Source organism: Spermophilus citellus (assembly GCF_964194105.1).
Source record: "Spermophilus citellus genome assembly, chromosome: 4".
NCBI classification, from domain to species: domain Eukaryota; kingdom Metazoa; phylum Chordata; class Mammalia; order Rodentia; family Sciuridae; genus Spermophilus; species Spermophilus citellus.
The window spans coordinates 198637564-198665371 of record NC_138185.1 but is presented as its reverse complement, the minus strand read 5'-3'; the positions used below and the strand labels follow the sequence as shown (position 1 = coordinate 198665371).

At 41.5% G+C, this 27808-nt stretch overlaps 1 protein-coding gene across 1 annotated transcript in view; it reads right to left on the bottom strand.

Annotated features, from left to right (window-relative positions):
* Window positions 1–8915: 8915 nt before the first annotated feature.
* The window catches only part of ACOT6 (acyl-CoA thioesterase 6), a 41300-nt gene continuing 22407 nt past the window's right edge, over window positions 8916–27808 (bottom strand). Inside the window, exons 2-4 of the mRNA XM_081289502.1 lie at window positions 24437–24608; window positions 19829–20031; window positions 8916–10479 (exon numbers count right to left, since the gene is read on the bottom strand). Coding sequence (XP_081145628.1) covers window positions 9874–10479; window positions 19829–20031; window positions 24437–24608 — 981 coding nt within the window. The 3' untranslated portion in view covers window positions 8916–9873. The remainder of the gene's footprint in view (window positions 10480–19828; window positions 20032–24436; window positions 24609–27808) is intronic.

Below are 27808 nucleotides of genomic sequence, written 5' to 3'. Positions count from 1 at the left end.
CTTCTGTGAAGTACTTCATAGCTAGGTCAGCATAAACAGAGCTCTTCCAATGCCTCCCATGCTCTCCAACCATAAAAGGAAATAGGCACTGGCTTTTTCAAGAAGAATAAGATTTTCCTGATGGGCTGGATCCATGGGGTCTTCCAGGGCTTCTTAACCTTGTACGCTCCCGAATTAGTGGCAGAGATTTTGTCTAGACCAAATAGCATTCCTGGCAGGATTAAACTACAACATGTCTGGGGAATTGCTGATGCAGCCATTGATGTCACAACTGCATCTGTATTTGGGATTCTTTCTTTCTTTTAAGGAATTGCAGCAATCTTTTTATTTTATTTTATTAGTTGTAGATGGACACAGTGACTTTATTTTATTTATTTTATGTGGTGCTGAGAATCGAACCCAGTGCCTCATACGTGCTAGGCAAGCGATCTACCACTGAGCTACAGCCCCAGCCTGGGGGTTCTTTCTTTTCTTCCTTCCTTCCTTTTTTTTCCAGTGCTGGGGATTAAATTCAGAGCATTGCTCCTGCTAGGCAGGCACTGTACCACAGAGCTACACCCCCAGGATCTGCCCTTTGGGAGCAAGCTACCAAAGGAAAATGCCAATTCTGTCCCTTTGCAGGAGTCAATCACTCCAATGTTTGGACTTTTGACCTGAAGATCAAAAGCGGGGTGGTGGTGGGGAGACAAATATGGAAAGAGAAGGAAAAAAGTATGATTATTAATGGGGGTCCAAAAGTCCTCAATAAAGGAAAGCCTTTTATTGGTTTATCAGATAACTGTTTGTTTATTAATTCAACATGTATTTGCTATATTTTCTAACCCATTAGTACTACTTTATTTTCTTCTGGTCCTAATGTGGTCATCCTAAATGTATTTCTCTTTCCCATCCCACTTATCTTTAGGGGGCTTTGTACAAATTTAGCCACCTCTAAAGTAATCTAAGTTTAATTTCCTTAATGTGGATCTTTGCCAAAAATGGCAAAGCCAGAGTAGCAAAATCTGGACAAGCCAGGAGACTTGCTTGAGATTCACTCAATCCTCCATCATCAAACATTTCACTCAGACAAGGAAAAGGACCATCTCCTATAAAACAGGAAAGGGCATATATGAATACATGACTAGCGCAACTCTACATTATGTACAACCACAAGAATGGGAACTTATACTCCATGTATATCTGATATGTCAAAATACACTTTACTATCATGTATAACTAAAAAGAACAAATAAAAAAAGAAAATAAATAAATAAACCAGGAAAGGGGATGAATTTTGGGTTAGATGAAAATACATTTAATAGACTCTGATGTCCAGACAACACTTTCTAAATAAAATTATAATCGTACAATTTATCTTTTAAAAAATATCTGCCTATTTTATTTGAAAAGAAATCATGTTTTAGTTGAAATGATTTGTTGTTGTTTTTAAATAGGTATTTATTTGGACTACTTTGAAGCTGTAAATGCAAAAATATTTTTATATTTGTTTTCCTTGTAAAAATCACTGGTAAATAGAAAACATGTAAAAATTAGCATCAAAGATGTGGAGAGAGTTTTGGCTTGAAGTATAAGTCCTATAAACCTAAGCAAATAGTTCTACAGTCTTTAAGTTATGAAATTATAATACCTTGTTTAGACAAATAAAACCAGAAATCCAAATCTAAAGAGCCTTTCAATTTCTAAATGAACTTAAGATACAGTTAGAGGGGCTGGGGATGTGGCTCAAGCGGTAATGTGCTCGCCTGGCATGCATGGGGCGCTGGGTTTGATCCCCAGCACCACATAAAAATAAAATAAAGATGTGTCCACTGAAAACTGAAAAATAAATATTAAAAACTTTCTCTCTCTCTCTCTCTCTCTCTCTCTCTCTCTCTCTCTCTCTCTCTCTCTCTCTCTCCCCCTCTCTCTCTCTTAAAAAAAAAGTTACAGTTAGAGCACCAAAATCTAGTTAAACAAAAAACAAAACTAAGGAATATAAAATTCCAGTGCCAGCGACCATTTCTAAATTTACAAATCTAGAGGCAAGTTAGAACACATGTAGCTACTAAAGTGAAAGCTCAGGTGCACATATTAAGGCTCTGAGTTTTACAAAGTGATTTTTTTTTTTTTCAGTGCTGGGGATAAAAATTAGGGTCTCAAGTATGCTAGGCTAGCTCCCTACTGTGAAGCTGTCCTTTAGCACAAAGGCGATTTGTTTTTCTTTCTTTTTTTAACGTGCTGGGGATCCGGGGACTCACTCAGGCCGGCAAGTACTCTACCACTGAGACCAGCCCCAACAGTGATTTTGTTAACATTCAAATATCTCTGTATATCTTGATCTGCCTCTTTAAAACCTAGATAAACCTCAACCATTTCTGGATCCAAGATTAATTTCTTTTTTTTTAAATTTTTTTTAGTTGTTGATGGAGCTTTATTTTATTTATATGTGGTCTGAGAATAGAACCCAGGGTCTCACACATGCTAGGCAAGCGCTCTACCACTGAGCCACAACCCCAGCTCCCCAAGATTAATTTCTGAAGCAAACCAGAATATATATATACAAGTATAGAGATCCTCAAATCATTCTAGGAATAGAATTTTTCAATCACAGACTTTAAGATACTGATCTGGGCTGGGCTCAGTGGTTCATGCCTGTAATCCCAGCAATGTGGGAAGCTAAAGCAAAAGGATCTCAAATTCATAGGACAGTGTTAGTAATTTAGTGAGCTAGTGAGCTCCTCAGCAATTCAGTAAGGCCCTGTTTCAATATATATATATATATATATATATATATATATATATATATATATATGGCTAGGGATGTAGCTGAGTGGTAAAGCACCCCTGGGTTCAATCCCCAGTCGCCAAATGGAAAAAAAATATATATATATATATATATATATATATATATATATTGTCACTGACCTGGTCACTATTTTAGAATGATTGAGAATTTGTTTATTTTGGTTCAGTAGTTTACTCCCCCATCTGGAAGGAAATCTGGTTGGACCTTCTGCAGTTTCCAAAACTTACCCCTATTGGCTATGTCTTAAAATATCCGATTCCTAAGAATCCTGGGGGTCAGAATAAGAGATAAGCCAGACTGGGCTCTTAAAAATAAGAAAACCAAATTGTTTAGGTCATTGATTCATACACTCAACCTTGGCGTTTAAAGAATTTGACTCGCACCCTGATTTTAGTATCACCTAGCTGTTTGATTTGGTTAAATTTTTGAGACAGGTTCTCTAAATTGTCCAAGCAGGTCTTGAACTTGTCGTTCTTCTGACTCATCTTCCTGAGTAGCTGAGAATGCAGGTATGTGTCACCACGCCTGACTCTTCATCATTTGAAACAAGAAACGGCAGCAGGAAAAGTTAAATTAACACAAAAATCCGCTTAGTAGAAAGAGGCAAACAAGCAGTCAATGCCAGAAAGTTTGCAGCAATTTTATGCTTAGCATATAGCAAACACCGAAAGGGTATATTGTCAAGAAACAACAGTCTGCTGCACTAGGAGATTGGAGGGTGGGCAACGTCTTGAGAAGTACGCAAGCAGATGATTAAATTTAGATCCCAGCCAACTTTTAGGTGAATGAATGTTCCACCTGATGTCTAGGACACAAAATTAAGCACTTTGTTTTCAGATGACAAATTGGCTAGTGAAGAAAAGCAGGCAGTCAATTCCCTCAATCCGTGGCCAGGCGCTCTGCGGAAAGACCTCCGGTACCCAGCATCCCGGAGAAGGCCGGCAGGTGGCGGAGTTGCAGCACAGGTGGCGGAGTTGCCGCACAGCGCGGCGCGACTCTGGGGTGGAGAATCAGCGCAGGGCCCAGGGGCCCCGCCGGCTGGACGACGCATTGGTGGACAGTCACCTCCACTTCGATGGGGGGGGTTTCATCTTGCTCCACGGCATCTGGTTAAGGCCGGCCGGCGTGAACCTGCATGCCGAGGAGTCACTGCCCCACCGTCGCTGGGCAGGTCCCACCCCCTGCTTGGCTATTCGCCTGGTAGTGGACAAGCGAGTGAGAGACACCGGTCGGGTCACCCGCTGCCGCGCGATGATCCTTCCACGTGAATATCCAGGAGCTCGTCTGCCAGCCTAGTCTTGGGCGTGACGTCAAGGTCGTGGCCTTTTGCTAGAAAAGGGACGATGTGGGCATTGACATCCAGGGCTGGAGCGGGGCTTGGAGGTGCATCACGGGCTGCTAGCCACAGGGTGCGGGCATCGTGGTGGCTTTGACCCCAGCCGAGAATGACATGGCCTGGCATGCACGGGCCGGAGGGCCAGGGTCCAGGGTCCAGGGACAGGACCTGGGGCCCCACTTAGCAAAGAGCTGCAAGAGGGAGAAGAAAACTCGCCCGAAAGAGACAGGATCTTAACCCCAGAAAGAAAAAATTAAAGATTTCTGACAAAAGAATGTCAGCTGGTAGCCTTCGCTAAAATCTCTCACCGGCCACCAGGGGGCACTATTTCCTAAACCTGCTAGAAGGAAGCCACGTGTGCTAGGTACCTGCCAAATTCCAATCTTTGACCCAGACTGTCGCGGTTAAAGTTTAAATGTTTCAGATGAGACACTGGATTGAACTATAATATGGCAGGGGGTGAGAGCAGAAACTAGCACAGAAAATTGTCCAGACTTCAATGCCAGAAAGCCCTAAAAGTAGCCCAGTTGGGATGGAAGGGACAAGGGAGGGGATAAGAATAGAAAGACAAATTTTGCTTTTGCAGTGAGAAAGTAGAATAAGAGGTATAAAGAAATAAACTCTCAAAGTACATGTATAAAGACATGAATTGGTGTGAGCATACTTTATATTCAAACAGAGATATAAAAAAATTGTTCTATATGTGCAATAAGAATTGTGATGCATTCCGCTGTCATGTATTTAAAAAAGAAAAAAAAAAAAAAAGAAAGAAACTCTGTTCTCCTGTGGTCTGGCACAAGTATTAATGTATATTTTTGTATGCAGAAAAAATAATACAGCATATACCTTTTATATTTGGCTTTTTTGTGGGGGTGGCTTTGAACCCATGAAATAAAACCGTATTTTCTCATCCATTCATATATTTGTGTGTATATGAATTTAAAAAAAGTTCTGAAAGGGTACACTTCAATTTGTAACAGTAATAAACTTGGGAGAAGACTGGTATTATTTTATTGAGATAAAAGAATCTTATTTTGTCTGTATTACTTGAATCTCTTATGGTGAAGAATGTAGCATTAAGCCTAAATTAAAATTTAATTTCTACTATAGAATTCCACCTTAATTCATATGCATGGGTAAAATGAGGTTAAATAATCCAGGTGAACACATTCAATTAAACTGCTTATCAAGGAAAATGGTGTACATGTAAATCTTGAGTTTTGGGGAACAATCACATTTTCAAATGTTTTATTTCATTACTATAAATAATAATTGTTATGCATCCTAATTTCTGAATCTAATCAATACTGAGAGCATATGGGATTGCACCAAGACTTTCTGGTTCAGAGTGGAAGGATGGCCTTAGCCTAAGGAACTCCATTTTAAAATAAACCTGCAGTCTCACCATGCACAAGCCCACAGAGCCCTCTAATATGTCATAAGGCATAGCCTGACAAAAGCAAGTCACTTTCCACAACCCTGATAAGAGTCAGTGTGAAGTCACTTGATATACATATGTCATTTGCCTTAACCCTGGTAAGAGTCAGAAGGGTAATATCAGGGTGGAAACCACCAGAACATAGGCCCTGATGTAAGATGTCACTAAGAAACCTGGTAACAGCTGATAGGAACCAAAAAGGCATGTAGAAGCCCCAAAATTTAGTATAAATAATGGAGCAAATGAACAGACATTCAAGCCAGCCGATGCTGATGCACATACCCCGAAAGCCTGATGAGAACCTAGACTGACATCCCAACTCTTCTCATCATCTGCCTGATCCTCTGCATGGTCCTCACTGGTTTCAAACTCTACAGCAGTCTCTTGACCCTGGTGAAAAAGGCGACTTCTCCTTAGGACCAATCGTCTCCTCAGCCAGCTGTCAACTCCACACCAGGAGAAGCCTCTGTCAGTTCCTGACCTGATCACAGTGGTCTGAGTGTGCATCTTCTGGACTTAAGACCTAAGACTTAAGAGTTTAAATCTAGCACTTAAGCTTAGCATGCAGAGGGAATGTCTGTAATAGGTCTGTCATGATTAAGAGTGTTTGCAGTGCTTAGAGTTAACTTAGAATTTGTTTGCTTGGAATTAAATTGTGTTTATTGCTTTTATCAGCCTGAATTATTGGGTTTGAAGTGCCCAGCATTAAGGATTGTCATTTCTTGATTAAGAACCTATAGGGTGAAATTGTATTGATTTTGAGTGAACAAAGCATTGAAAAGGGCATAGCGCATGGACATTCTTTTTTTCTCCCCTCAACTGCATATGTTGCTCCTTTGCCCATTGCAACACGGAGTAATCCAACAATACTGTTTTCTTTGGAAAGTACTTGTTAAAGTCCTTGTCTGTTTGGTCCTTTAGCCATATATGCATGGAAAAACTACTCAGATATTTTACTTTTGCCTCCAAACCCATCATTACACTGGCCATGAATATTGGAATTTGTACATACCTGCATTTTAACACCTACAACAATATAATGTCTTCCACAAGCTTTGATTTTCTGAGTTCAAAGGTCATTCAAAATGAGTGTAGTGGGGCGCAGTGGCACATGCCTGTGGACTCCCAGCAGCTTGGAAGGCTGAGACAGAAGGATCAATGGCAAGGCCCTCAGTGAGACCCTGTCTCTAAAAAAATACAAAATAGGGCGTATGATGTGGCTCAGTGGTTAAGTGTCCCTGAGTTCAATCCCCAGTACCCTAAATAAATAAATTAAATAATTTAATTAAATAAGTGTATAAAATAGCTTAGTTGTGATAAATTTGGAATAAATAAGTATTTTTTTTTGTTTGAAACTGCCTGAAATACATAATAGGCTTGCAAAATATTTTATTTATTTATTTTTAGTTGTAGTTGGACACAATATTTTATTTGTTCATTTTTATATGGTGCTGAGGATTGAACCCAGGGCTTTTCATATGCTAGGTGAGTGCTCTACCACTGAGCAACAACCTCAGCCTGCAAAAATATTTTTAAGTGACACCTAAGACCATAAAAGCTATATATACTTATGGGGTACCATGTGATGTTTTGATATGTGTATACATTATGTAGTGTTTATGTCAGGTCTCCTCAAACATTTATCATATTTTATGGTAAAGACATCCAAAATCCTTCCTTCTAGCTTTTTAAAACATATAGTAGCTTATCATCATCTATAGTCAACCTATTGTGTTTTGACACACTTTTCTTACTTCTAACTATAACCTAGTACCCATTGATCAACCTCCCCCTGCCCCTACTCTCCAGCCTCTAGTAATCACCATTCTACTCTAAACTTGGCTATATTTTCCTTTTCTTCCTCCCCTTCTCCCAATCCTTCTGTACTGGGAATTTAACTCAGGAGAGTTTACCTCTGGACTACATTCCCAGCTTTTCTTTTTAATTTTACTTTGAGACAGGATCACACTAAGTTGCCAAGGCTGGCCTCAAACTTGTGATTCCCTGGCCTTAGCCTCCTGAGTTGCTGGGATTACAGGTGTGCACTACCATGCTGGGCTCAACGGTGTTATGTTTTCTGATTTGCTGTTTATTGTTTTCCTCTTTAAAAAGTGTCTCCACTTGAATTCCTTTTAGGTGTCAACTACTTTGAGCCACTGAGCTTCAAGTAAAAATTATTGGCATTAGAGTACAGAGTTGGGCTGACTCAACTCTCCCACCAACCAACTAGATGTGATTCTTAATCCTCCCAGATTCCAATCTCCCCACCTGAAGAAATAATAGCTAACATCTGACAGTTAAATTCTATTAAGTGCCTTATGTGGGTTGTCTAATTTATTCATAACAGTGTGGTGAAGTGCTTTTTATTATACCTACTTTATTTTTCCCCCTACTTCATAGTTGAGGAAATGGAGGTCTAGACAGTTTTAACAACTTACAGGTTAGTAGTAAATGATGGAGCCTGATCTATCTCTCTTGTAGAGGCATCCCCAGTGATACTAACTTTTACATCACTTAATATGTCTTCGTGCGATAATCTTTGGGAGAAATTGATTTCTAAGCTTTGCTTTTATTTTATGGATGTTGTAAAATTTGTGTAATTAGTTGGCTTTCCCATCCCATCTCTAGAGTGGAAGGTATACCAGGGAGTGAGTTAAAGGTGAGACTCTCAGAAGTCTCATCATGGTGGGAGGCCATCCTCGCACGTGATTTGAGTTACCTCCTGGCTGGGCAAGAGACGCTTAGACACATCTTTGTGTCCAGAGCTTTCCCCACCCTTCTCAGGTCTGAAGGCTTGTCCGTGTGGAATTGTGTCTGGCCACAAACCCTGATGTCCAATTGTTGCATCTGACCTTGGGACACTGCCCCCCTTAATCTTCATTGGATGGGATTTTCCCCAGAATTTTTTGTTCCCCAATAAAAGTCCACTCCCTGTCGTGTTCTCGTTCTTTCTCTTTCACTGGCCTCTTCAGTAAACCTCACTACCCTAATAGGTAGCTTGAGGCTGGAGGTAGGAGAAGCCGTCCTGGAGCTGGTTTAAAGGTAATTAGAGTCTGTCTCTTTAATTCAAACTCCCTTTTGGATTTCTCACGTAGCTGAACCTTCATTTATGAAGCCTGTGCTGGCTGTGGGCTAAAATCATGGAAAATTATACTATATGGTGAATGACTGCACTCCAGAGTTTTAACAGTTAGTCAAATTCAAGTTACCTTTTTGGAATCTTTCATTTCATTCATTAGGACCAAATGGGCATTTGCTTGGATAGACTCAATTTGGTGAAAGATTTTGTATGTACCCAGGAAACCATGATTTTAAAAAAATATTTGTTTAGTTGTAGTTGGACACCAAATCTTTATTTTACTTATTATTATTTTTTTACTTATTTATTTTTATGTGGTGCCTCGCACGTGCTAGGTGAGTGCTCTACCACTAAGCCAAACCTCAGTCCCAGGAAACCATGATTTTATGTGAAGAAAGCTTCAGGTTTTCTCTGACGTCTCAGAAAAAAATTTCTTGTGCTCAGGGAAGACCTCTGCTCTGGTATCTCCGGACTCTAGATTGTACTTCAGCTGCAGTGGGTTGAAGCAGATCCATTCTAGTCCTTCCCTCATGGAAAGTAACAGGAGCAAGATGGTGCTGGGAGGAAGTCTGATTTGGCAGGTATACATGACATCCAAAGATGAAGGCCATGGCCCGCAAGGTAAAGTCCTGAAATCTTAGCATCAAGGGCATTCCTCCTGACAGGCAGGGACCATATAGTAACTGGGAATCCATACAGATGGTAAACATAAAGGAAGTATATCAACAGGGACGTGCCCCCAGTCATCAGTCTAGCGGTCGGGGACAAGGCTTGAGTAAATTTTCAGGAATGCATAATGGCAAAAATGTGGCAGAAGCCATATTTTTGGGACCTGAGTGGGAAAGTTTCCAAAGCTCAGACTAGATCAATTAGGGCCCAAAGGAGAAATGAGATTTCAGAACAATACGGAAACTCATCCTCAGAACTAGACACAAGGCTGAAGGTAGACCAGCAACTGAGAGTCAGGCAAGCACTTCTTACATTTCTTTTGCCTAAATGAAGATTAATCCTATACAGATAAGATCAGGTTTAAATCTATACATTGGGTAAAGTTCAGGGAGAGAGGAATGGGCCCAGCAGCGAAGGAAGGAGGGTTGAAAAGGCTGAGTCCAGCGGGACCTGACAAAGAAGCTGTTTGTTTTTGTGATAAAAAGTTTCCTAAGTGTTCTGGCAAGCCTAACAGAAATTGTAGAATTAATATTTTTATGAATGATATTTGGTCTATGATTGCAAAGTCATATTTTGCTGTGCTGCACAGATTTTTTACCATTGAGATATTTTTGAAAAAAAATTTGAATTTGCTGCCAGGCATCTTCCTGTGCCCTTGAATGAGCCCTAGGCTCACCTCCGTAGAATACTGCTTCACCCAAAATTGCATGCACAGAGGCTGTGGAAGGAGGAAAGTAAGGTGGGTCAATACAATGGCCAGTTTCTGGATAGAAGATTATCTGGGGTTTGTTTTTTCCATGAGCTTGTAACCGTTCAGAGGCTATATGAGCATAGAATTCACTTTTCCAGTTATGATCATCCAGGCCAACAATAAACAGGAAGGGTCCCTGTGCCTTTTCCAGTGGAATAAGACTTTGATGGTTGTGTTCCTCCAGTGGATTTTTCCAGATGTCTACCAAATTCAAAAGGCCTGACTCAGTGATTTTTTGTTTACTTAGCTCATTGCCAAGATCAGGAATAATCATATCCTTGTAATGCAGAGGAGCTATTGTGTTGGCCACACAGGCGTTGATAAGTACAGTGGCTGTGATGCCCTTCAAGAAAGAAGCCATCGAGAGACATAGGTCACCTCCTTTGGAGAAACCAAGAAGCCCAACATTGGGACCTTTCACCTGATAAGAAAATAAAGAGAAAACAAGTTTAGAATTCCTAAGTGGAGGACCGAAACAGTGATTTCACATTCTCTAAGTAGCTTTCTCACAATTTTCTTCGCTTTCTTATGCAACATCTATGAAGTTCAAGTTGTCTTCTAATAAACAAATTAATTGATTTCCTAGTATATAGGCCATCCCTTAATATGTATGAAGTCTGGGTCAAGAATATACACAGAGGCCCTTATACTCTAAGTCAAATGAGCAAACTGTTAAATAAATGCATCATTTTTTCCCCAAGCTTGATAAATACACCACCATAACAATTTATAAGGTCAGGTTCAAATTTAAAATCTTAGAGCTTGCTGGAATTCTGTATTGGGACATGGCATGGAAAACAAATCAATCACTGACTCCAGCCTCTGGGCCAGCCTCCTTCTCTTCCCACTCCAGGCTCCTTTATATACCTTGAGGGACCTCTCACATTTGTGTGTAGACACCCAGTATGCATGTTTAAAGCCTAGGTGTAGTATACATACTGATGGACCCAAAGAAGGAGCATAGAGCAGGAAGCAGGGTCAGAGCTGTTAGGCAGAGAATCTGGGTTTCCAGATCCCAAGGGCATGGTGGAGAGCATGTGGGTTCCAGGTGGACACAATCCCTTGGTCCCTCAGCTGCCTTATTCTATGGGCAAGGGTCCAGTCAAAGGAGGGCCAAAGTATGGTAATCTAAACTAAAAGGTGGAGAATGGAAGTCTTTCCTTCAGGTTTAAGGGCAGAATTGGTAGTATATGTTGGTTTCTTATTTTTTCAGGGCCTTTGCTGAGGGCCATTACCAAGTAGAAATGACGCATCAAAATTTCCTTGCTAGCATACCCCATGTTAATGATTTCGCTGTTGACATTGCATGTAAGGTGACCTTGCTCAAAGACCAAGGCGGATCCGGGTTTAGAGCTGATCAGGTTTGAGGAAGTATCCCGGTCCTTGGGTTAAGGGCACTCCCAGTTTAAGACCTTGGATTTTAGGGAAGTTCGATGTTGAGGATTATTGCTGCTGGAATTAGGGCGTTCCTCCTGCCTGAGCTGCCGTTGAGTTCTCGTGAGATTCAGAGAGCACTTTGGGAAAAAAGCCTCGTGGGTAGGTGAATTGGGTGGCAGCAGAACTGGGATTGCCCCAGTACGTGTGTGGAGGCCGGTGTGAGTTTGGGAATAAAGATTTGCTGTTTGAATCTACAAAGCTGTGTGGTGGCTCGTGATTCTGTGCCCAGCCAAGACTGCGGCATTTGGTGGCCCGTACGCGGAGCGTCTGAAACTTGGAGGTAAGTGAAATTCCTCGCCCCTGAGGGAAGGCGAGAGAATGGGTGACTATTTTAAAAAGCAATGTGTTCTTGTTTTGATTTATTTAGTTTTTGTTTCAAGCTGCCTGTCCCTAGAAATTTCTCAGGCAAACTGGGAAAAATGGATGGCTCAAGGTTTGAAGTTTGTCAGCCCAGAGAAAGAGAAAATTGATACAGCGAATTTTTATTCAGTTTTTGTTTCATTCAGTTGCGGTTTTGTTTTGTGTTATCTTATTGGGTTGCGTTATTTTTATAGAAGATTAGAAATTAGTAAAAAAGAAACCGAAAAGGTGTTAAGCAAAGTGTTAGAGATTCAGACCATTCAAGCAAAAGAGAAGGTCTCTCGAGCTAGTCAGACAGAGGAAGAAAATTTAAAGGAAAAGGGGTTATTAGGAAAAAGGCCACAACAAGAGGCTGTTACTAACTCCGTTTTATCACCAGAGGGTGTAATTCAACCAACAGCCCCACCGATAGAAACAGCTGAGTGGCCCTCAAACCCCGTAGTTGATAAGTGGGATCCTGAGACAGGACCTCAAAGATTAGCATGCCCTGTACTTGAACAGGTAGGAGGGCAGCGAATTCACCGTGCTTTAGATTTTAAAACAGTGAAGCAGTTAAAGGAGGCTGTAACAACCTACGGTCCCCAAGCTCCCTTCACGGTAAGCATGGTCGAATCCATTACTAACTTGGACATGACGCCAGCAGATTGGGCTAGCATGTGTAAATCTGTGCTAAATGGAGGACAATATTTGTTATGGAAAGTTGCCAATGAGGAATTTTGCACGGAGACAGCTAGGCGAAATGCAGCAGCCGGTTACCCTCAAAGAAATCTAGATATGCTTTTAGGAAAAGGACCTTATGAGGGTCAACGGCAACAAATTGAATATGATCCTGCTATATATGCACAAATTGCTGCAGACGCAGTTAGGGCATGGAAGACTTTACAAGGACATGGAGATTCACAAGGTCAGCTATCTAAGGCAATACAGAGACCTAATGAACCTTACGCTGACTTTGTAGATAGGCTTATTCAAACAGCCGCCAAAATTTTTGGGGATACAGATCAAGCAATGCCATTAATAAAACAACTGGCTTATGACCAAGCGAATCGTTGCTGCAGAGAGGTTATTAGACCATGGAGACATGAAGACTTAAATACATATATTAAACTATGTAGAGATATTAATGAACAAGGGCAAGTCTTGGCAGCTGCAGTACAACAGGCTTTAGATGCCAGGCCAGAAACATGCTATAATTGCGAACAAACAGGACATTTTAAAAGGAGTTGCCCTATAAGAGGAGGTTTTAACAAAACTAGAAATCAAAGGAATAGAATACCGGGTATTTGCCCACGATGCCGTAGAGGGAGACATTGGGCTAATGAATGCCGTTCTCAAACCACCATAGAAGGTACTCCGTTATCAAAAAACGGACAAGGATCAGGTATTTACCCACGATATCGTGGAGAAAGGCATCAGGCTTCATTGCCAAAAAACGGACTGAGGGGCCCAATGCTCCGGGGCCCACAACCACAAATATACGGGGCAGTGGAGGAACCCAGCAACACCATCAGGGTGGTGCCCAGGACACATTGTCCATTAAATCCCTCATCAGACAAACCCGAGGGAGCGCAGGGTTGGACATCTGCGCCTCTGCCAGAGCAGTACTAACTCCAGAGATGGGAGTTCAAATCATTCCTACAGGAGTAAAAGGACCTCTTCCCCAAGGAACAGTAGGCTTATTATTGGGACGTAGTTCATCTACATTAAAAGGACTTATGATAAGTCCTGGGGTAATTGATCCCGATTATGTAGGTGAAATAAAAATTATAGCTAGTTCTCCAGGAGGTATATCAGTAATTTCACCTGGAGATAGAATAGCACAATTGTTAATAATACCCAGCCTACATAATAAGTTCTCTAGTCATAATATAGAAAGAGGTTCTAAGGGATTAGGCTCCACAGGTGTAGATTGGGCTATGTTGTCTTTAAATTTAGATTCTCGCCCGATGCTAAAACTAAATATTCAAGGTCACGAGTTTAATGGGCTACTGGACACAGGTGCTGACCTTAGCATCATATCTCGTCGAGAATGGCCAAAACATTGGCCATTACAACAAGCCACTCAAACGCTTCGAGGCCTAGGAGTGGCGACTAATCCCCATAGAAGTTCTATGGTATTAGATTGGAAGGATCCTGAAGGATGTGAAGGAACTACACAGCCATATGTTTTGGATCACCTTCCTATTAATCTATGGGGACGAGATGTCCTGGATCAACTAGGTTTGATGTTAACAAATAACATCAATTCTAATGCGCCCACTACTAGGGCTAGACAAGGTGTTAAGAAAGAAAAAAGATTAGGAAAACAAGAACAAGGTTTAGCAGCACCAGTCCAATTAGATCTAGGAACAGACAGACATGGGTCGGATTTTCAGAAAGGGCCACTGAGACAATCAAAATTACTTGGAAATCAGAAAGACCAGTGTGGGTTCCTCAGTGGCCCTTGACTAAAGAAAAGATACAAGTAGCCCATGATCTGGTCAAACAACAATTAGCGGAAGGACATTTACAACCTTCCATATCTCCCCATAATACTCCCATTTTTGTCATCAAAAAGAAATCGGGTAAATGGAGATTATTGCAAGATTTAAGAGCCATTAATAATGAGATGGTTATTATGGGACCTGCTCAATCAGGGATTCCTCAATTGTCTGCTTTACCAAAAACGTGGCATGTCTTATCTATAGATATTAAAGATTGTTTTTTTTCTATTCCAATTCATCCCGAGGATAGTCCACGTTTTGCATTTACTGTCCCTGCATTAAATCATGAAGGTCCTGATGAGAGATATGAGTGGAAAGTACTCCCTCAAGGTATGGCTAACAGTCCAACTATGTGTCAAATCTATGTAAATAAAGCAATCCAGCCACTTAGAAATCAAAATCCTGAACTAAAAATATTTCACTATATGGATGATGTATTATTAGCGCATAAAGATAAAAACATATTGCTGGAATGTTATGCCACACTTACGAACTTATTAAAAAATTATAATCTAGAGATAGGAATAGATAAAGTACAATTAAATTTTCCAATTAATTATTTAGGGGTTCTATTATCCTCAACCATGGTCCGTCCACCGAAAATTCAAATACGAGTAGATCAACTCAAATCACTCAACGATTTTCAAAAGTTATTGGGAGACATAAATTGGATAAGGCCTTATCTAGGCATACCAACAGGAGAGTTGGGACCTTTATTTGATATTCTAAAAGGTCCATCAGATCCAAATTCACCCCGAATGTTAACTCCTAAAGCTAGAAAGGCATTAAAAATTATTGAAGCATATATGGAAAATATGCATCTAGATAGAATTGATATAAGTTTGCCTTTATTATTTATTGTACTACCAACAAAAAATATTCCTACAGGAGTATTTTGGCAAGAAGGTCCATTATTGTGGATACATTTATCTTATTCTCCTAACACTATTCTTACTAGATATCCTGAGGCTGTAGGACAATTAATACTCAAAGGAATAAGAGCAGCAAAGGGAGTGTTTGGGATTTCTCCCAATAAAATTATTACTCCATATACTATGGATCAAATTGATGAGTTAGCTAATGAGTTAAATACTTGGGCAATAATCACGTGTAAATCTAATGTTTCATTTGATAATCATTTGCCATCGAATCCTTTGTTGTCTTTTTGGTCTAAGCATCCTGTAGTTTTTCCTAAAATGACAAGGAAAACACCTATCATGAATGCTCCAAATATATTCACTGATGGGTCTAATAATGGTACAGCAGCTGTAGTTACCCCTGATCAAACTTTTACATTTTTAGTACCCAAACAATCAGCTCAAAAGGTAGAGCTTAATGCAGTTTTACAAGCTTTTGTGATGTTCAAAGATTCTGTATTTAATTTATTTTCTGATAGTCAATATATAGTTAATGCTATTAATTCCCTTGAAGATGCTGGTAGGATTTCCCCTTCTTCTACTGTTTTTTCTTTGTTTTCCACTATACAAAGTCTAATATGGGACAGAAAAGATCCATTCTTTATAGGACATATTAGGGCACATACAGGATTGCCTGGAGCCCTTAGTTTGGGCAATGATTTAGCAGATAAAACTACACATGACGTACATATTTTCTCTACATTAGAAGAAGCTACAAATTTTCATAAAAGGTATCATGTTAATGCTAATACTTTACAAAAGCGTTTTAAAATAACTAAGGAACAAGCCAGGCATATAATAAAACAATGTCAAAATTGTGTGACCTTTCTACCACAAGTTAATCTTGGAGTCAATCCTAGAGGACTGATACCTAACCATATTTGGCAGATGGACGTCACACACTTGCCAGAATTTGGAAAATTAAAATATTTACATGTTACAGTTGATACTTCTTCTGGATTTTTGATGGGCTCCCTTCATGCCGGAGAAAAAACTAAAGATGTTATAGCTCATTGCTTACAAAATTTTGCCACTGTGGGTGTTCCTAAACAGTTAAAAACTGATAACGGTCCTGGTTATACATCTGCCTCTTTTAAACAATTTTGCTCATCATTTGGAATTACTCATATAACAGGAATCCCATACAATCCACAGGGACAAGGCATAGTTGAAAGAGCTCATCAAACTATTAAAACGTACCTATTAAAGCAAAAAGAGGGAATTGGTAAGGGGTATATATCCCCCAAAGATAAACTTAAAATAACCCTTTTTACTCTAAACTTTTTAAATTTGGATTCATCAGGACTTAGTGCTGCGGAAAGACATATGTACCCGAAAAATGTACATAAGCCTAAGGTACTTTGGAAAGATATTCTAACAGGACAATGGAAAGGCCCAGATCCAGTTATTGTCTGGAATCAGGGTTCCCTTTGTGTGTTTCCACAGGGAGAACAGCAGCCGATTTGGATTCCAGAGAGATTAACTAAAGCAATTTCTACAGAAAAAGAAGATGATTTGACTCAAATCCATAACAGCTGATATCCAGAGCTCCAGCTTGGCTATTCTTACATCTGCGACAGTGATTAACCACGGTGCTTTTTTTCAATATCTATTTTATTATTGCATTTTTCCCACATCGTAAAGTTCTATTTTATTTTTTGAGCTCATACAAACCTAGGTTAATGTTTTTCTGATCAGTTTTATTTTTTGACTGGGTTTTATTTTTTGACTAGAGTTTTTAAACATTGCAATGGAGATTTCACCTAGGTAAAACTACAAGGCCTTTATTGTCTTATGTGTTGTATGTTATGTGTGCACTGTTTTGTGTTGTATGTCTGTATGTGTGTATGTCCATATTTCATATATGAGGAGCGCTCATGAAAAAATGGATCCGAATTTTTTTTTTATTATTCACGTGATTTAAATGGTTTAATTTAAATTAGGTAAACAGCTGTTAATGATTGTTTTTAAAGGTGGTTAACAGATCTGTTTGCTTACTAATTTAAATTAGGTAAACAGCTGTTAAGGATTGTTTTTTAGGAGGTTAACAGATCTGTTTGTTTACTTTCACCTTTCCTTTTCATTATATTTAATAATTCTGTTCAGGATAATGTCTCTTTAGCATCATTGCCAGAATTCCCATCTCCATCCCAATTCCGGTGAAGACTGAGATAAAACCAAACTACAGCTTCTATGATAGCCATCACAGTAACTGTATAAACTGATGCATCAATGAATATAACTCAACAAGTTATGCTCAATCAAGGACTCGATTTACTTTGGGAGGAAATGGACATATTGATAGACTCCTCCGATTTGAACTGCCTGCAGAACTTGCCTGGACTATATATCAGTTGCATGCATTGTGAAATATCATCTGATGCAGCGAATTGTGGTACTGCTGGCATATCTTTGCTGATGGTGTCACCAGTGATGCAATTTCCTTGCCAGCTCACCCCATGTTAATTGTGGTAATGCTGGCATCTTTGCTGATGGTGTCACCAGTGACGCAATTTTTCCAAAGGAGCCGTCAATTGGCTTGGTGTCGTGGCATTTCTGTATCTTCCTCCCTTCTACTAGTGATGGTCTAAAATTTGGGGGCCAACAGAGGTGAGGCAAAGTACCTCACCCCCCCACTGGCACCAAGGCTAAATTTGGGGGCCAACAGAGGTGAGGCAAGAACCTCACCCCCCCACTGGTGCATAGGCCTATCCACAAGCATGGCTGAATGCTGGACCGGTAGTCAGTGACGGGTTGATCTGATTGCAGTGGATTCAACCTAAGACAGGAGGCTGACGCCTAAAGGTCAGTTTTCCCATGACGGGTAAGAACCATATGTTGAATTGGACAACCTACCAGGCACGGTCCTTAAGCCACATTGCTTGTTGTTTAATTAATCAGAAGGGGGGAGATGCTGAGGGCCATTACCAAGTAGAAATGACGCATCAAAATTTCCTTGCTAGCATACCCCATGTTAATGATTTCGCTGTTGACATTGCATGTAAGGTGACCTTGCTCAAAGACCAAGGCGGGTCCGGGTTTAGAGCTGATCAGGTTTGAGGAAGTATCCCGGTCCTTGGGTTAAGGGCACTCCCAGTTTAAGACCTTGGATTTTAGGGAAGTTCGATGTTGAGGATTATTGCTGCTGGAATTAGGGCGTTCCTCCTGCCTGAGCTGCCGTTGAGTTCTCGTGAGATTCAGAGAGCACTTTGGGAAAAAAGCCTCGTGGGTAGGTGAATTGGGTGGCAGCAGAACTGGGATTGCCCCAGTACGTGTGTGGAGGCCGGTGTGAGTTTGGGAATAAAGATTTGCTGTTTGAATCTACAAAGCTGTGTGGTGGCTCGTGATTCTGTGCCCAGCCAAGACTGTGGCAGGCCTTATCTCCTCTAAATAAACTACCCTTCGAAGTTTAAGATCATCTAGGTTTTAGCAACTTTGCTAAGAGACCAGTCCCTAAACTCCAATAAGATTAGATTATCCCACAGGCCTTGAAGAACATCTTATCTTTAGTATTAGAATGTTTGGGTCTCTTTAAATCTAGATGGTAGCAAAGAGTATGTATCATTCCATTATTTATAAGCATACCAAAATGTTTGAATTAACTTTTTTTCTGTTATCAAAGATTTCTTTTATCAAACCATAATACTATTATTACACTTAACATTAATGATTCCTTAATATCATCAAATACACAATTCCTATTCAAAAGTCACCAATTATCTCAAAAATGTCTCTGTATACTCAAACTTTTCCCACTACACATTTACGTTAATATTATAAATGAGAAAAATTAAACTTTAGAGAGATCAGTTGCCTTATTCAGGATGATTAGGCTGCTGTGTGGTATATACAGAACCAAAACTCAAAGTTAGTATTGTTTTATTGCTTTTTGGATTATAGTAAATGGTTACAAAAGAAACTGAACAGTCAAGTCTTACAGATGTGCTGAGGGCCATTGCCAAGTAGGAATGACGCATCAAAATTTCCTTGCTAGCGTACCCTATGTTAAATGGATTTCGCTGTTGACATTGCATGTAAGGTGACCTTGCTAGGACCAAGGCAGATCCGGGTTTAGAGCTGATCAGGTTTGAGGAAGTATCCCGGTCCTTGGGTTTAGGGCGTTCCTGGTTTAAGACAATAGGGGTTTTAGGGAAGTTGGAGGTTGAAGATTATTGCTGCCGGGATTAGGGTGTTCCTGCTGCTTGTTCCCGTTGAGTTCTTGTGAGATTAAAATGGGATATTGGAAAAAAAGCCTCATGGAGTAGGTGAATTGGACGGAGGAGAACTGGGATTGCCCCAGAGCGTGTGTGGAGGCCGGTGTAGTTCGAGAATAAAGAATTGCTGTTTGAATCTACAAAGCTGTGTGGTGGCTCGTGATTCTGTGCCCAGCCAAGACATTGGCACAGATGGGAGAAAGATGGTTGGACATGGAAAGAATATTACTAGTAACTTTTGAAGGAGCACTGTGTCTTCCTGCTTATTTCTAGTTCCAATGTCCTGGTAGGGCTTTTGAATCCAGCCCTGTGTCCACTTGACCCCCTCTCCTCTGAATTCAGCAAGTTACAGAACCCACCTTTGGATGCTGTAGCATAAAGTCTACAGCTTCTTCAAAGTACTCCAGGCGCATATCACTCAAATATTCAGGGAGGTCTTCAAATCTGAAGTAAGCCAGAGCAAGCACAGCAAAACCATGCCCTGCCAGGAGGCTGGCTCTGTATTCACAAAGGCCACCACCACTTCCAAACAGATCGATGATCCCAGGGAAGGGCCCCTCACCTGCAGAACACCACAAGTCAAATAACAAGAAGGTTTAGCCTCTCAAAAGATATCCTTGGTTTAAGATTTCTGCAATCAGCAAATAAGTTTTTGAAGCTAGGGAGGTTGGGGGTAGAGAGGTTGGTGAAAGTGGACCCCCCCCTTTTTTTTTTCGTCCTGGGGATTGAATTTAAGAAAGCTTTACCACTGAGTTATATCCCCAGCACCCCCCTTTTTTTATTCCTTGGGGTCTTACTAAATTGCTTAAGCCTTCTCTAAAATGTTGAGAGCCACAGCCGAGTTGGAATGGCCCCTGGCATTTTGCCAGAAGTAATGGTTGAGAGGCGAGCCATTAAGATGACTTTGGATTGATTCAATTGTATACAGACCCCTGCTGTCCACCTAGGGCCCCGCTACTTTGGAGTTCTCCCGGGGATTTCCTGGGGAGGGGAGTTCATGTTGGTTGGTGAAGTTCTGGTGGAAGGGGTTCCGGTTGGTGTGGTGTGCCGGAGAGGGGCCGCGTGGGTGGCGTTCAGGAGAGTTCCCGGGGAGTGTGCGTGGAGTGCTGTTGGAGTTCAGGCAATAAAATTTCCTGTTTGAACATACAAGTGCTTTGTGGTGGCTCGGTGATTTGTGCCCAGCCAGACTGCGGCACTAAAATGCTGAGACTGTCCTCCAACTGCGATCCCTTTACCTCAGCCTCCCAAATTGCTGAGATTACAGGCGTGTGTCACCATGACTGGTTTATTTTACTTCTTTTTTAAAAAAAAACAAGCTACAGGGAGAAGGGAGGGTGAACAAATCCCTTCTTTTCTCCTAATTTTGTCACATATTTTCACATTAATAATAATATAAATAAAGCAAGTTAGAAATAACATATGGTGAGATATACATTTCCTTTTTTTTTTCTTTTGGTACAGGGGATTGAACCCAGGGGTGCTTAACTAAGCCACATCTCTAGCTTTTAAAAAATATTTTATTCAGAGACAGTCTCACTGAGTTGCTTAGGACCTTGCTAAGTTGCTAAGGCAGGCTTTGAACTCATTATCCTTTTGCTTCAGTCTGAGGTGCCACTAGACATACAAGAGTGCAGCACAGCACCCAGCTGAGATATACATTTTCTAGCAACTTTTTTTTTGAATTTTTCTTACAGTCATCTATTTGAGAATGGAGCTATAAAGTGCTCTATATCTACAGGAAATCACTAGAATATACTTTCCACCTCCTACTCTCTCTCTAGACTTGAAGGGAGTCATCCCTAAATGTGCCATGTTTTTTGCATCTGAACATTGGTATATGCAATTTCATTTAACTACAATACTATTCTCTCTCCCTCCTCACTTTTTTTTTTTGAATTTTAGTATTTATTTATTTTTAGTTTTTGGCAGACACAACATCTTTGTTTGTATGTGGTGCTGAGGATCGAACCTGGGCGAGCCAGGGTGAGCCAGGTGAGCGTGCTACCGCTTGAGCCACATCCCCAGCCCCTCTTCACTTTTTTTTAAAAGAAGAAACTATTTTATTTATTAGAAGGTATAAGAGAAGTGAATGAGTAAATTTACAACATCAACAAGAGTAACAAATTTTCAAAATGAATTATATATGGCAGAACAGAAGGTATGTGCAATATATACTTCAGAAAAAACTTTACAACTTCGAAAGATCAAAATAAGACTACCAGCCGGGCACAGTGGCACAGGCCTGTAATCCAGTAGCTCTGGAGGCTGATGCAAGAGGATTGCAAGTTCAAAGCCAGCCTCAGTGAAAAGCAAGAGGCTAAGCAACTCAGTGAGACCTTGTCTCTAAATAGAATTCAAAATAGGTCTGGGGATGTAGCTCAGTGGTAGAGTGCCCCTGAGTTCAATCCCCAGTACCAAAAAAAAAAAAAAAAAAGACTATTAAAGGTTCAATGCAAAAAAAGATTCATTTGAATATACACATTTGGAAATATTCCTAATAAGTATATGTCTGTATATTATATCAATAATTAATATTAAATATATTTAGATCTCTCTCCAGGTATATGTGTATATATCTGTGAATATTCACAATTTATCCCAATTGAAAATTTAAAATTGACTAAAATGATTTAAAGATTAAAATACGTGGGACACTTATTGGCTTTTTTGCCCCTCCCTCCTTACTTTTTGATTTTTATTGACTCTAAGTCTTTGAACTTAAACTTAAGTCTCCATTCCTGAAAGCCTTCCCAGATCCCCAAGAAGCTGAGTTGGCTTTGATAGCCTTTAATTTGTTCCCAACAGAAAGCTGGATCTGTACTTCCCCTGCCATAGCACCTGCCACGCTGTATTATAGGTGCAAGGGTAATTGCGTATATCCTCAAGTAGACTATGAATACAATGAAGCCCATTGTCTGATTTGGTTAGGAACTGCTTCCCAATACATATTAAACGGGTCACACAGTAGACACTGAAATAGCACAAGATTGATTTGACTGGATATCAGATACTACAACTGGGTGTGAAGAATGATTGCTCTTCCTTCTTTTAAATGAAAGCCTTTAGAAGATTCTTATTGAATCAGTTGAATCCCTGTTGTACTCTTGTGCCAGTCTCTAGTAATTTGGAAATGTATATATTTTAGTCAGCTTTTCCATTGCTCTGACTAAAAGACCTGACAAGAACAATTTTTGAGTTTATTTGGGGGCTCACGGTTTCAGAGGTCTCAGTCTATAGACAGCAGGTTCCATTCCTTGGGTCTTGAAGTGAGGCTGAACACCATGGTGGAGGAGTATAGTGAAGGGAAGCAGCTGAAGATATCACACCAGGAAGCAGAGAGAGAACTCTGCTCAAAAATGACAAAATATATACCCCAAAGACACCCCAGCGACCCACCTTCTCAGCCACACCCTACCTGCCTACAGTTACCACTCAGGGAATACCATCAAGGGATTAATTAACTCATTGACTAAGGCCGATAACCCAACCATTTCACCTCTAAACCTTCTTGCATTACCTCACACCCCCAGACCTATTTTGTATTTTATTTAGAGACAAGGTCTCACTGAGTTTCTGGGTGTAAGACCCTACTCCAGCCTTAGGAGATCACCATGTAGTGAGCAACTATTTAAGGTTAGGGATTGCTCAAGAACTAAAAAAGAGTTTTTAGGAGTTAAAAAACAGAATACATTCTGTTATTTTGGGGAATAATCACAGTATTCAGGTTAGGAATACTGTGCACTACAGCAACTCTAGCACTTTTATACACTAAGAGTTGAAGTCAGGAATTTGATTGGAAGGAATGGACCATTCAGGTCCCTTCTACATACACTGCACCCTCTTTTTACTTAGACTAGGGTTTCTCAACTTCAGCACCATAGCCATTTTGAGCAAGATACTTCTTTGTTCTGGAGGCTGTCCTGTGTGTATTGTGGGTTATTTAGCAGCATTATTGGTCTCTACCTGCTACAGTAGCATCTGCCCCTTCAGTGTGACAACCAAAAATGTCTCCAGATATTGCCAAGTGTCCCTAAAGAAAGGGGACCACTGACAATATAAGAGTGGACTGTCAGGGAATATTGTGTTTTAAATGACTTGAGGGCACTCTCTATTTGGAGGGGAGGCAGGTTTTATCCCCTTTGGAAATATGATGTGAAAGGAGGCAAAAGTCACCCTTGCACACTCCAGAAGACAGTGATGATATAAGTATTCAAACACCCAAAGTCTGGCATCTAATTGATTTCTGAATATAAATTGAATGCACTCTTTAGCACACAGTAAGGGATTGATAGTGCCTCCAGGGAGTGTCAAGAAACCAAGAAAAGCTTTCATTCAGAACCCTTGGGTATAGAGAGGTGTAACTTAAGCGGCAGAAAGAGCTTGTTTATCATGCCCTTGGGTTCAGTCCCCAGTGCCGTGTGTGTGTGTGTGTGTGTGTGTGTGTGTGTGTGTGTGTGTGTGAGAGAGGGGGGGGGCGGGGGAGGAGAGGATAGATATCCCAGCTACTCAGAGGCTGAGACAAGAGGATCTCAAGTTCCAGGCCACAGCCAGACACTGTCTTAAAATAAAAAATAAAAAGGGTTGAGGGTAATAGCTCAGTTCTGGAGCGCCTCTGATTTCAATCTCCAATACTGAATTTTTTCCCCCTAACCGGGGATTGAATTAAGGGGCACTCGACCACTGAGCCACATCCCTAGCCCCAGTTTGTATTTTTTAATTTAGAGACAGGGTTTCACTGAGTTGCTTAGCACCTCGCTTTCGCTGAGGGATTACAGGAGTGCGCCACCACTCCAGGCTCCGAAAAATTTTTAAAAATTGAAAAAAATCAGAACTCACTAGAAACGGGGGCAACTTTAGGGACTGAGGTTAGGGAACCACAATCACGTGGTTCGAGGGCCAGGCAAGAGGACTGGGGGACCACGCGTGTCCCAATGACTGGACCAGGTTCTGAGCAGCAGGTGACTCACCTGGCGGCAGGAAGAGCGTGGCCCGCAACCTGCCCTCCCGCACCGGCACCCGCCGCACCCCGGGCGGCAGGAAGTGGCGCTCGTGCAGCGCCCGGACCAGCAGCCGCCCAGCGTCGGGCTCGTGGCCGTCCAGCACCTCCAGCTCCACCACGAAAGGCGTCTGCACGTCCCGCTTCACCAGGCGCCCTAATGGCTTATCAGGCTTCATGGCCCAGATCAGCCCCATGGGCTCCAGGCCCGCGAAGCTGCCGCCCAGCGCGGGCGCGCGCGCCAGGTCCAGCTCGCCTTCCGCGTCCGCGCGGTAGCGCGCGTGGGCGCGGAAGAGCGCGCCTTTCTCGTCGCGGAGGGACGCGCGCAGCGTGATCCGCTGCCTGGGGGCCAGGCCGCGCACGGTGATGTGTAGCGGCTCGTCCCAGCAGCCTGGGCCCGCGGGCTCCAGGATCAGCTTCGCAACCATGCCCACGCGGGGAAAGGGAAAGACGGATCGGAGAGCTCCTGACCCTGGCCTGGCCTCTCTAGGCGTCCGGGGTGGGGGTGGGGGGGAAGAAGTTGCTACTGAACCTTTCGCACTATCCTATTGGTTGCGATCCGCTGTGCGAGGCCCCCTAGTGTTTGTAGGGGAAAACAGTTGCCCTGGACGGCCAAAAGGTAACCTTTAACTTACGTGTTAAGAGTAACCTTAACTTAAGTGTTAAGAGTAAGGATTAATCTTACTTTCCAGCGTGGTGAGGTCGAAATACAGTTCCAAAAATCTCCATTTTGCAATGACATCCCAGGTAACTCAGGTGATTAGTGAGCAAGATGACCTTGATCCCCGCTTACCTCTCAGTTCCTTACCAAGTCTTTTCCTGGAGCTGCTGGAACCTGGAGCTGCCAGAGCGGGTTAATGCTTTTGGAGTCAGACCACCTGGGCTCCAAGGTCACTCTGCTCAGAGATCTTTAGCAGAGCACCCAATGAAACCTCTGAATCTAGTTTCATCATCTGAAAAGATTTGTTGGGACTATTAAATGGGCTAACATGTAAAAACACTGTGGCCTCAGTAGGCAGGGAAAGAGAACATTGTTTCTCTACTCACAGATATAGTCACTGGCATTATGAGTTTGTGGTTTTGTCAGAATTCTGGCAGGAAACAAGTGACTCTTACAAACTGGGTCATTAGAGAAGAGTTCATAAAAGGACTATTTACAAATGCATGAACAATATTAATAAAGAAAGAGGGAAAGGGAGAAAGGAAGGAAGGAAGGAAGGAAGGAAGGAAGGAAGGAAGGAAGGAAGGAAGGAAGGGAGGGAGGGAGGGAGGGAGGGAAAGAGGGAAAGGGCGATGGAACCCAATAAGGATTTGTGTGGCACTGAAGGCCTGAAGAATCAAGTGCTTCCTGGTTAATGCTTTTGGAGTCAGACCACCTGGGCTCCAGGGTCAGGAGCTGCCACTTTCCTAAGAGCGAGGCAGGCAAACCTATGATGATGACACAGATGTGTATGTGCAGGTGAAGTACATACTGTGGTTTCATTGTACTCTTTCTTTTTTAACATCTTACTAACTCTATGAAAATTCTTTTGACCTTTTAGATGCTATACTTGAAGAACTACTGATCTATTACATAGCCTTTGTTCAAATTTTGCTGATTTTTCTACTAATATCCTTTTTCTGGACCAAAATCCAATCTAGGAGCACATGTTACGGTTAGTTGTTTTTCATCTTTATTTGCTTTTCATGATTGTGACAATTTTAGAGTGTTAGCTAGGATTTTTCTAGAATGTTCCTCCATTTAGGTTTCATATGGACCGCTGTTTGCCTATGAATGAATTCAGGTTTTGCATTTTGGGGACAGAATACACAGAAGTACTGTTGTGCCCTTCTCAGTCCAGGATGTCAGGAGGTACTTGATCTCCATGTCCCAGCAGGGTTGGTGTTAATGGGATCCCTGCATTGTCCTTATTCCAGCTCTGGAGTCAGTCATTTCTCCTAGGAGCCATGGTTCCTTTTATTGGAGAAACCAAGATCTCCATGCAAGGTGTGCTTATTGTCACAGGGTTGTCGTAACTTCTAGGCCTTTCAGTAGACAGAGTCAGGAAATACATGGCTTATGACCTCATAGGGAGCTGACAAGGAAGAAAATACAGAGAGGTGATAATTCAAATAGTAGTAAATGATATAAAGGAAATAAAATGGGGAGATGTTAAAGCAAATGGCTCGGGGCCACTTTAGCTATAATACTCAGGGCAGACCTCTGAGGATGTGACGTATAAGCCAAGACACGAATGATGAAAAAGAGTTGGGCGTGTGAAAATCTGAAAGGAAAAAGCATCTGGGAGTGGGAACAGAAAGCAAAAAGGCTTTGAGATGGGAATGAACTTGGTGAAGTTACACAGAACTCTGTCCTTCACTTTAGCTGCTGAGGAACTTGTCCACGATGAACTTGGGACCTAGATGCATATAACCAACATCAAACACATGCTTATCTGGACCTGGACTCGTTAAAGTGGAACCAAAATTTAAAAGCCCAGACATTTCTCCATAAACATTCAACAGGTTTCCTGTTTTTTTTTTTAATTGGGGCTCAAACCCAGGGGTGCTTAACTACCAAGCCACATCCTCACCCCTTTTTTGTATTTTATTTAGAGACATGGTCTCACTGAGTTGCCTAGGGCCTTGCTAAGTTGCCAGGGCTGGCTTTGAACTCAAGATCCTCTTGCTTCAGTGTCATGATGGCCAAAAGGTGTGACTTAAGCAGTCAAGGGAGATAAATAAAGAATGTCCACACACTTCTGCCTTTGTGAATGCTTTATTCACTCAAATCACTCAATACAATTTCACTCTATAGGTTCTTAATCAAGAAAATGACAATCCTTAATACTAGGCACTGCAATAGACATAATCAATTCACAGCAAACAATTCTAGATTAATTCTAAGCACTGCAAACACAATCATAACAGGCTCATGACAGACATTCCCTCTGGATGCTAAGCTCAAGCTTTAAAGTCTTAGGCTTTAAGTCCAGCAGATGCACACTCACTCAGACCGTGGTGATCAGATCTGGGACCAAGACAGGCTTCTCCTAGGGTGGAGCTGACAACTCCAGTGGAGGAGAGGGTCATAGGGAGAAGTTGCAGCTCTCACCAGGGTCAACATGTGGCTGTAGTGTTTAAGAGCGGTGAGGAAAATGCAGAGGATCAGGCAAACGATAAGAAGAGTTGGGATGTCAGTCCAGGTCCTCATCAGGCTCTCAGGCATGAGGGCATCAGTGTCGGCTGAATAAATGTTCATTTGCTCCATCATTTGTATAAATTTTGGGGCTTCTGACCACCCTTTCAATCCCTATCAGCTGCCACTGGGTCTCTCAGTTACATCATTTACCCTGGGGTTAAA